This window comes from Nannospalax galili, unplaced genomic scaffold (assembly GCF_000622305.1).
Source record: "Nannospalax galili isolate Female #2095 unplaced genomic scaffold, S.galili_v1.0 scaffold40, whole genome shotgun sequence".
In the NCBI taxonomy this organism is placed as follows: domain Eukaryota; kingdom Metazoa; phylum Chordata; class Mammalia; order Rodentia; family Spalacidae; genus Nannospalax; species Nannospalax galili.
This window is the reverse complement of record NW_008347810.1, coordinates 2094936-2105765: the sequence shown is the minus strand read 5'-3', so window position 1 is coordinate 2105765 and position 10830 is coordinate 2094936. Positions and strand designations below refer to the sequence as shown.

The window sequence follows — 10830 nt, the reverse complement described above, 5'->3', positions numbered from 1 at the left end:
TTTGAGACAGGGTCTCTCTGTAGCCCCAGCTGGCCTGGAACTCATTATGTAAGACCAAGCTGGCCTCAAGCTCACAGAGATCCCCCTGCCTCTGCCTCCCTAGTGCTGGAATTAAAGGCGAGCACCAGGACCCCCAGCATCAGATTAGATTTTGGTTACAAGAATTAACTAGGAGCAGGGAGTGGTGGCATACACCTTTAGTCCCAGCAGGAAAGCAGAGATCAGGCAGATCTCTGAGCACTATGTAGGGCCAACCTGCTCTATGTAGTGAGTGCCAGGTCAGCTGGGGCTACAGGGAGACCCTGTCTCAAAAAGACCAAAAAAAAAAAAAATTAACTAGGGGCTGGAGAGATGGCTCAGTGGTGTGGTTAAGAGTGCTGGCTACTTTTCCAGAGGACCTAGATTTGATTCCTAGCACCCACATGGCAATTAACAACTATCTGTAACTTTAGTTCCAGGGAATCTTGATGCCCCTTTCTGGCCTCAGAGGGCATGCATGCCTGCACTTATATACATACAGGCAACATACACACATAAAATAAAAATATAAAAAAATATTAAAAGAAAAAGAATTAGCTACATTCTCAGAGGTGCTAGTCTGGTGTGTGGATATTTGAGTAGCTAAGATATTGCTTGACACACAGTACCTTATCTAATCCTGGATGAATAAAGGGCATAATAAAAAAGTGTGCTGGGGTGAAACACAGCTTTTAGAAACGCAAGATCTTGAAACTCATTTTACTTGTAGGAAAGACGTCCAAGAGATCGGAGAAGAGGTAGGAAATGTGGCAGAGGTCATAAAGGAGAAAGGCAGAGAGGAACCAGGCCCCGGCTGGGCTTTGAGGGAGGCCAGACTCCATTTTACCTCCGAATCCCAAAATACGGATTTAATGAAGGGCATAGGTAAGGATGCTCTGCTTTTTGAAGTACAAATTCCCTAGTTTTCATTGAGAGTTACTTAAGAAATAATTTGGTAAAAAATCTTACATTCATTTTGAACCAATGTGGTACTATTCTTGGAATAATTTTTGGTAGTGAAATAATGTAAGTGCATGCTGGGGATGTGTGTGTGTGTGTGTGCGTGCGTGTGCATGTGTGCATGCATGTAAGCCCAGAGGTTCTCAGACCTGCAAAATGGAGATGATCATGCTTGCTATCATGATTCCTTAGAGAATTAGTAATTAAAAAAAAAATACATATACACACAAATATGTAATATATGGCCCATTGTAGTCACCTAGTAATGATAACTACCACAGTTGTTCTGTGTTCCATGATTATCTAATTCAGATAGTAGGTTAAACCTCCATAAGTTTACTTATGTGCCTGAATGAAGTAATTGCTTAGAAGGACAACTTATTTTTAGTGGAACAAAGGAATACTGGCTTTTTATTAATGTTTATATTGTTAGACCATCAAAAGTTTATGGAGGAAAATAAAGAACAAAGCTTTGAATTGATTTTAAGAAGTTACTAGAAGACTATTTTGTGTTTTCTAACTACTGCGTTCCTGTTTCATAGTTTCAGGCGCCAGTATCAGCCTTTGAGCCTCAGGAGACTGCAATATCTCATTGATTTAGGTCGAGTCGATCCAACTCAACCTATTGACTTAACCCAGCTTGTCAATGGGAGAGGTGTGGTGATCCAGCCACTTAAAAGAGATTATGGGGTCCAACTGGTTGAAGAGGTAAGTTTGATAGGCATTTGGGAGGCAGAGGCAGGCAGATCTTTGTAAGATCAAGGCCAGCCTAGTCTGCCTGTCAAGTTCCAGGTCACCAGGCAGGGCTACAGGGAGACCCTGTCTCAAAAAGACATCCAAGAGAAGTAGGCTCTTTCAAGTATCCATTTGGAAAAAAAAAAGTTTAGTTTCAATTTTCTGGTATTATGTAGATAGTTTGCCATATACAGTAGTCCCCTCTTGTCTGTGGGGGTTGCGTATCAAGTGGATACTTGAAACTGTGGATGTCACCAGGCGCTGTATATGCTGTTTTTTCTATTTCATATATACCTACAATAAAGATTAAGTTGTAAATTAGAGTGGTTAGGAACAGTTTGTACAGTTCCCAGCAACCTTAGCATACGATTCTTTTCTTTGCTTACTGAGTGGAGAGCTTCCACTTCATGTACACACTTTGTGCCTCCTCTTTGTCTTATCTCAATCACTAGCATCACTACTCTTGCATTTGGGGACAAGATTAAGTAAAACAAGGGTTACTTGAATAGAGCATTGGGGTACTGTGGCAGGCTAAATGGGCTGTAGCTGGTAAAGTGTGAATGTGATACAGAAAGGCATGGTTTATGTCCTGGGAAGTATGGGGTAGGCAGCTTGAGATTTCATCATGCTATTCAGCACACAGTTTAAAACTTACAAATGCTGGGGATGCAGCTCAGTCCTAAATCAGTTTCCTAGCATGCATGAGGCCTTGGGTTTGAGCCCTACCACTGCAAAAGAAGACTTAATGTAGTTTATAGGTGACATTGAAACTGAAACTATGGAAAGCAAATCTGATTATAAAGAGGGTGTATATAGTTAACACTCTGCCTCCTTTTTTCTTCAGTGTGAGCACTGAAGTGGTGATTGTGTTATACCAGCTGTGGTTTAGAAAGCTGACATGCTCTGGTGGCAGGGCTCTGTCTTCTGCCTCTGTGGATCTGTATAGCTTGCTACTCAGTTCTTTGGTATTCACCTATCAGTATAGTAGGAAGGTCTTCTTGACAGCTTTGTTTTGTTTTTTTCTTTTTGGTCTGTTTGACACAGGGTCTCTCTGTAACCCCAGCTGACGTGGAACTCACTATGTAGACCAGGTTGGTCTTGGACTCACAGACATCCCCCTGCCTCTTGTCTCCCAAGTGCTGGGATTAAAGCATGCACCACCACGCCCATCTGTTTGTTTTTTAAGACAGCTCTAGCAGGCTGACCTGGAAATTCCTGTGTAGACCAGGCTGGCCACTGACTTGCAGTGATCCCTCTGCTCTGCCTCCTGAGTGCCAAGATTATAGGCATGTGCTACTGCAGCTCGCTTGGAGCTTCTTGTAAAGGAACACCTGCCCCACTCTAATAGACACATCCTGTGCCTACCTTACCTGGTCAAAGCATTTTTCTTTGAATAATGAATATTTAATATTTATCACCAAGTTATGAACTTACATTTCATGGTCTTCCTCACTACAGTGTAAACCCTATGAGGGCAGGGACTGTGTTAATAGTTTCAATATTGGAAATCTTAGTTCATGAAAGTTTATGGAGGAAAGAAAAGAATGAATTAAATCCCATTTCAACTTCATTAAAAATTTGTTTGTAGGAAATAGTCAAGGGTTCATAAGCAAATAAGTTTTTGTACATTGTTAATGAACTATAGTAGCTGGGTAGGTAACTTGGTGCCCACTAGAGGGAAGCCTATGTTTGTGGATAAACCTTTTAAATTCCTTTGAAAAGATGAATCTGTGAAAAGAGCTTTCTAGATAATACCAGTCACCTAATATGGTAGCTCACAACTGCAATTCCAGCATTTGGGAGGCTGAGGCAGAAGGATTCCTAGAAGGTTGAGGCCACCTGAGCTGTGTAATGGATTCCATGCCAGCCTTGGATTGAAGAGTCTCAGAACAACAACAAAAAGCAAAAGAGAAGACAGTTAAATTCATTTGAAAAAATACCCAAAACATGGTGAAACCTCAATATTCTACTGTGGGGATGTAAGGAAAAGACATGTGTTGCAACCCAGAAAAGTTCGTGACCTTGGCAGCCCTGAAACTGCACATCCCATTACCCTTCAGATGTGTGTATTATGCTAGTAGAAATCATCCTGAAAATTCTACTGTCGGGCAGTGGTTGAATACATGCAGTCATTTATAGCTTTATAAATTGTTTACCTTTTCTGAGTTACACATTTGCAAGTAAATAGTGGATGTTAAGACTGTTTTGACTAGTTAGCACAGCGTTGTGTATTTGGGACTCTGTATTCTGGAGGAAAACAAAAACAAGATTTATAGACGTTCCCCCAAAATGCTATTTATAATGTTGAAAATACTGGAATGCACACCAGTGCCTAAGAATAGAGAGGTAGTTAAGCAGTCTGTGGGTACTAATTAAAAATCACAAATTACACCTCAAGACCCTAGTTTTTGAATCAAAAGTTGGATATAAAAATGCACACCATTAAGCCGGGTGTGGTAATGCACGCCTTTAGAGGCAGAGGCAGGTGAATGTCTGTGAGTTCAAAGCCAGCCTGGTCTACATAGTGAGTTCCAAGATAGGTGGGGCTACAGGGAGACCCTGTCTCAGAAAGACAACAACAACAAAAAAAAAAGAAGGAAAAAAAAGCACACCATTATCAAATACAAAATATGAGAAAATACACCTTATATTTAATAAACTATTTTTGAAGTGTATGAGAAATTCCTAATGAAAGGTATCAGATTGAGAGTTAGTTTCAATCATACTAGCAAAAGCACCTCTTTCCATAAAAGAGCAGTAATGCTGCCATCTTTTTATCATGAACTTAATTTCATGTTTCAGAGTTAGAGAAAAATGAGCAGATCCTAATTGATATAGCCGAAGTAAAAAATGTTCTGGAGTTGAACATTCTAGGGGAAAGTAGAATTTTACCCCCAGCATAGAGAAGGTATAAAATCAATAGGGAACGCAAAGTGAATTTCCCTTTTTCCCCAAAGGGAGCCAGCACCACAGCATTGTGGGAGGTCTTCCACTTGCTCCAGATCCCCATCTCCTCTCTCACATGCACTTAATTAGGAATAAGGAAGGCTTCTTACCTATGCTGTCCAGTATTGTGTCGTTAAGAATTCAGATCTGGGGCCTGGAGACATGGCTCAGTGGTTAAGAGCACTGGCTGCTCTTGCAGAGGACCTGGGTTCGAATCCCAGCACCCACATTGTGGCAAACAACCATCTGTAACTCCAGTTCCAGGGCATCTGACACTCTTCTGACCTCTGGGCATTACTTGACATGGGTGCACTTAACGTACATGCAGGCAGTACATTCATACATGTAAAAAAAAAAGACTATAGAGCCAAGACTGGTGAAATGGCTTCATGGGTAAAGGCACTTACCATGTAGGCCTGATGACCTGAGTTTGATCCCCAAATCCATGTAAGGTAAAAAGAGAACCAACTCCACAAACTTGTCTTCTTGCTGTGGCACGCATGCCTGTACGTACACATGAACACCTGCACAGACACTGAAAATGAATAAATTTAAAAAGACTTTCTAAAAGAGAACCCAGATGGTGCTGGGACTGTAGCTCAGTGGTAGAGCACAAGTCTCTGGGTCTCATCCTCAGCACTGGAGGAAATCCCAACTCAAAGGCTCTGACTAGATTCTGGATTAGAATCCTAGCTTTGTGATCTTGGGCAAATCACTCAACCCCTCACACTTCACTATCCCCATCTGTGAACTTGGTACTCTATAATCCTGTCGTAGGGTTGTTAGAACTAAACAGTCTACTAATAAAGTACCAGGGATGGGTGCTTCTGTCAGTGTTTACTAAATGCAGAAAATGGAAATAAGACAGTCCTTCCTACTACAGGGGTTGAGAATTGGTGAAGCACAGAGGCCTAAAAAATGTAGAAGAAATTTGATAGGACCCCTAAGCAGAGATATTTAGAAATAGGATTACAGATACTTTGGAGGGAGAAATGCACGTTAAGCCAGAAGCTTAGCTGAGCTATTTACTAATGGACTGTTTGACTTTTGGCAGGGTGCTGACACCTTTCAAGCAAAGGTTAACATTGAAGTGCAGTTGGCTTCGGAACTAGCCATTGCTGCAATTGAAAGGAATGGAGGTGTCGTTACTACAGCCTTCTACGACCCGAGAAGCCTGGGTAAGCGTGTTTGTTCTCTGGCCAGTTTCTTTGTTAGTGAATACAAATACTGGTAGTTGATCTACATCTGTCGTGTAGATTATCATGATACAAAAACTAAGGCATGTGGCTGAAAGGTATGCAATGTTCAGACCCACATCTGCCTCCCTGGCCTCTCCTTTTGAAAGTAGCAGGGATGTCAAGTCCACCATGTGAGGAACTTCTCAACTTTATCTTACAATTTCCACCAACATTATGACAGTCTCTTTCGGGTTTTTTTTTTTACCCCAGATTGATAGTCTTCTGGCTTCTTTTATACCTTTATAAATGCCATAAGTACTGTCTTTAAAGTTTGTTCACAGGACTGGAGAGTTGGCTCAGCACTTAGGTCCTCTTCCAGAGGACCTGGATTTGGGTTCCCAGCACCCACATGACAGCTAACAATTGTGTTTAACTCCAGTGCCGTCATGGGCCTTGCACATGGTGAACTTACATATATGTAGGCAAAACATTCATATACATAAAAAAAAAATCTTTTGAAAATATACAATAAGGTGAATTTTCTCTTGAAAGTTTGCAACTGGTTTGGTAGTTTTGAATCAGGGGCTCACTATGTAGCCCAGGGTGGCCTGTTTCCTGCCCTCCCCTCTTTTACTAGTATTTTAATATGTTTTAAAAAGCAAAAAAAAGTTTTTCTTCTGTGGTTCCCCTTATGTGTTTATCTAATTTTGTTTATACATTTAAAAAATTACTGCTTTTTTTTTCCTTTTCCTTTCTTCCATTTTGTCACTTTCGGCTTTTTAAATATTTTATGTACTATTTTTTAATTTTACATGTATGAGTGTATTTCCTGAGTGTAAGTGCAGCTGTGTTGTGCAATGCCTGCGGAAGTCAGAAGAGGGCATCAGATTCCCCTGGAACTGGAGTTATGGGCAGTTGTTAGCTGCCATGTGGGTGCTGGGAATTAAACCCAGGTCTTCTATAAGAACAGCCAGTGCTCTAACCACTGAGCATCTCTCCAGCCCCATCACTTGTGTTTTTACCCACTACACTTTTAGTGGTATTTAGTGGTATTCATATTTATTTTACTTTTTTCTGGTTCTAAATTTGGCAAATATCCATTCTTTTTAAAAGTTTTATGTCTTAAGAGTGTTTTGCCTGCATGTAAGTTCACCTGTGCCCTGCAATGCCCATAGAGGCGAGAAGAGGGTGTCAGACCCCCTAAAACTAGCCACCATGTGGGTGCTGGGAACCAAACCCAAGTCCTCTGCAGGAGAAGCCAGTTCCCTTAACCTGAGTCATCTCTCCAGCACTAGGATGAGATTTCTTATGTCGGAGTGTTGTGTATCTCTTTACCCAGTCTTTCATTTACACACACCAGTTAGGCTTTTAAATTTCCTTAAAACTTTTTATTGTATTTATTAATTATTTTATATGTACGAGTATATTGCCTGCATGTGTGTAAGTACACACATGTTGTATAATGTCCACAGAGGTCAGAAGAGGGCATCAGACCCCCTGGAAGTGGAGTTATGGAAGGTGAACCCCTGGTTCAAAAAAATCAAACCACTTGCAAACTTTCAAGGGAAAATTCAACTTACTGTACCTTTCAAAGGATTTTTTATGTGTATGAATGTTTTGTGTATATAACTTAGTGCCATATGGGTACTGGGAATCGAACCCAGGTCTTTTGCAAGAGCAGCCAGTGCTCTTAACCACTGAGCCATTTCTCTAGCCTCTATTTATTTGTTTACTTACTTGTCTTTGTATGTGTACAAATGTGTACATGTACGTGCCACAATGTGCATGTGGAGGTCAGAGGAAACTTGATGGAATCTACTTTCTCTTTTTACCATGTGAGTTCTTGGCGGCTAGCACTTTTACTTGCTGAGCCGTCTTGCCAGTCCTAAATTTTCTTAAACTTTTTTTTTTTTTTTTTGGTCTTTTTGAGACAGAGTCTCCTTGTAGCCCTAGCTGGTCTGGATTTGCTATCGAGATCAGGCTGGCCTCCAACTCACAGAGATCCGCCTGCCTCTGCCTCCCAAGTGCTGGGATTAAAGGCATGTGCCACCATGCCCGGCTGCTTAAACAATTTTTTTTTAGTTTGTTTTTAATTATGTGTATGTGTGTGTCTTTGTGTGTTACATGAGTGCAGGTGCCCAGGGAGGAAAGAGGTATTGGATTCACATGGACCTAGAGTTACAGGCAAGCTGCCTGATGTGGGTCCTGGGAATCAAACTTAGATTCTCTGCAAGAGCAGCAAGTGCTCTTAACTGCTAAGCTGATCCAGCCCCTAAATTTTCTTGCTATATATCTTTTTTTGGTTTTGTTTTTGGTGGTTTTTTGAGACTGGGTCTCATAATGTAGCACACTGGCTGGCCTTGAACTCACAGAGATCTGCCTGCTCCCCACCAACCCTCATTAAAGGCATGCACCACCACAGCCTGCTAGCTTTTTTTTTTTTTTTTTTTTTTCAAATGACAAGAAGTTGCATCATGAATAATTCCTCATTTATTCTGCATTTTAGTATGATTAGTTGGCCAGAAGCCTGTTTTTCTAACCGATTGGTGACTATGAGCTGGGGGTGATGGCGTGCATCTTTAATCCCAGCACTCGAGGCAGAAGCAGAGGCAGAGGCAGGCAAATGTCTGTGAATTCGAGGCCAGCCTGGTCTCCATAGTGCGTTCCAGACCAGCTGGGGCTACAGGGAGACCCTGCCTCAAAAAGACCAAAAAAAAAAAAAAAAGTGACTATGGACCAATTTTTTTAATTAGTGGGAACAGGCCTCTCCAGACTTTGTATTCTCCTGTACAGGGTCTCTTTATTCTCTCTAATTTCCTTAAAAATATTTTTTGGGAGAGTAAGATAGCTTAATTTAAAATGTTTTTTCAAACCCTCCCTCCCCTCCCCTTTTTCCTTTCCTTTCCTTCTTTCCTTGGGTGTGGGAAGCAGGCGCGGTCGAGCCGGCCAAGATGGCGCCCTGGCTGGCTGCCAAGCCTCGTGCCCCTCACTTGTTTACTCCAACCTGCGCAAGCACAATAAGCCCGATCATGTGCTGCCTGCTTGATCAGAGACATCATCGAGTATGATCCTGCTACGTGGCCTAATAAGCTGCCACTCTGCCTGCCCGCTACGTGTGTGTGTGCCATGATTGGTCCTGGCTGGGGGGAGGGCTGTTGGGAACGCTATATGAAGAGCTGAAGTGTGTAATAGAGAGAGAGAGTGAGAAGAAGCCTAAACCTCACCTTGGTGTCTGTGTCGTCTTTCCTCGGCTCTGCTGGACGGAGTCGTGGCTTGCGGCACTTGGGTTTTCATGATATATATTATTACAAATTAATGTAATAATTTGTAAGATGGCTTGGTAAGAGCAGTTGCCAAGCAGACCTGACAGGGCTTGGTGTGAGCCTCTTTCCCACTAGGACTTTAATAAAATGAAAATTAAATGAAAGTTGTTTTAGTTTTCTTACTTAAGCCTTAAAAAACTCTTGAGGGCTAGAGAGATGGCTCAGTGGTTAAGAGCACTGGCTGCTCTTGCAGAGAACCTGGATTTGATTCCCAGCACCCATGTGGCAGCTAACAACTGTCTCTAACTCCAGTTCCAGGGAAATCCAATGCACTCCTCTGACTTCCACAGGCATTGCACAACATGAGTGCACATATATGCAGGCAATATACTCATACATCTAAATAAAAACAAAAAAATATTTTTTTAAAGTTCTTGGAATAAACTCAGTAAATTAAAAATCAATAATTAAAAAACATGTTAAAATCATTATTTATAGAGCCAGTATTTACATCTCTTTATTTAAATTCTTTTAGAAATTCTGTGCAAACCCATTCCATTCTTTCTGCGTGGACAACCCATTCCAAAACGGATGCTCCCACCCGAAGCTCTGGTGCCTTATTACACTGATGCAAAGAACCGTGGGTACCTGGCAGACCCTGCCAGGTTTCCTGAAGCAAGACTTGAACTCGCCATGAAATACGGTTATGTTCTTCCTGATATCACTAAAGATGAACTCTTCAAAATGCTCAGTACTCGGAAGGATCCAAGGCAGATATTCTTTGGTCTTGCTCCAGGATGGGTGGTTAATATGGCAGATAAGAAAATTCTCAAACCTACAGATGAGAATCTCCTGAAGTATTACAGCTCTTGACCTCCTCAGCACGTCAGTACCAGAAAAGGCCACAAGATGGGTCTCTTACTTCATTTCCCAAATGTGTAGCCCTCCAGGTGTTGATGTTAGTTGTCACTGTAATCATATCTCTTGTTAATTTTCACCTAATAAACTGCTGGAAGCAAGACCCGCATAGAGGAGTGGAGTCCTTGAGGGCTCTCAGAAGTTCAAACTGGTGTCTTTCGGAGGATGATTATGATCATTTTATAAAATACCTTTTCATCTTCTCATAATCTCTTATGCCGTCCTTGTCTTGTTACTGTTTGAAGTCAGAATGAAGGGCAAATGGAATGGGACTGATCAGTAGGGTTATTCAGCTGAGAGCAGCTGCCTAGGAGCTGGTGGCTTCTTCTCAGTAGTTTTAGGGAAGCTTTGTTCCCCACTATCTAGATGCTGAGCTCCCAGCCTTGCTAGAGATGGTCAGCATGTGACGGTTAACAGCTGGTGAATAGTGTCTAAGGAGTGTTGCAACAGTGGGGGGCTAGAGAAACAGAGATTACAAGTGAATTAATTTTCTCAACATTGGTAAGAGTATACAATGATCAAGCCATTAGCATTTTCCTTGAAGTGTTCTGATAAAATTTTATCTCACAGTAGCATTTTGTTCTTGAAGTGTTGAAGGTCTTTGTTTTTTAGTCATTTCACATAATTTTGGAAAACTTGGCCAATGATTATATGAGCCATACAACCAAATAGAAATGGGAAAATCAGGCTCATGTTTTATTTTTGTTTGTGTGTGGTGGTTTTTAGATGGGCGTTTCCCTTCATGTTGAAGCTGACCTTCATCTGAGCTCAAGTAATCCTCTTGCTTTAGCTCTTCAAACAGCTGGGACTAC

The 10830-nt window shown here is 41.5% G+C and overlaps 1 protein-coding gene across 1 annotated transcript in view; it reads left to right on the top strand.

The window, feature by feature from the left end:
- Positions 1-10227, top strand: part of Mrpl15 (mitochondrial ribosomal protein L15) — an 11162-nt gene extending 935 nt beyond the window's left edge. The window contains exons 2-5 of the mRNA XM_008844409.3: positions 749-903; positions 1521-1686; positions 5714-5837; positions 9636-10227. Of these exons, the coding sequence (XP_008842631.1) occupies positions 749-903; positions 1521-1686; positions 5714-5837; positions 9636-9973 (783 nt within the window). The 3' untranslated portion in view covers positions 9974-10227. The remainder of the gene's footprint in view (positions 1-748; positions 904-1520; positions 1687-5713; positions 5838-9635) is intronic.
- The last annotated feature ends 603 nt before the right edge of the window (positions 10228-10830 follow it).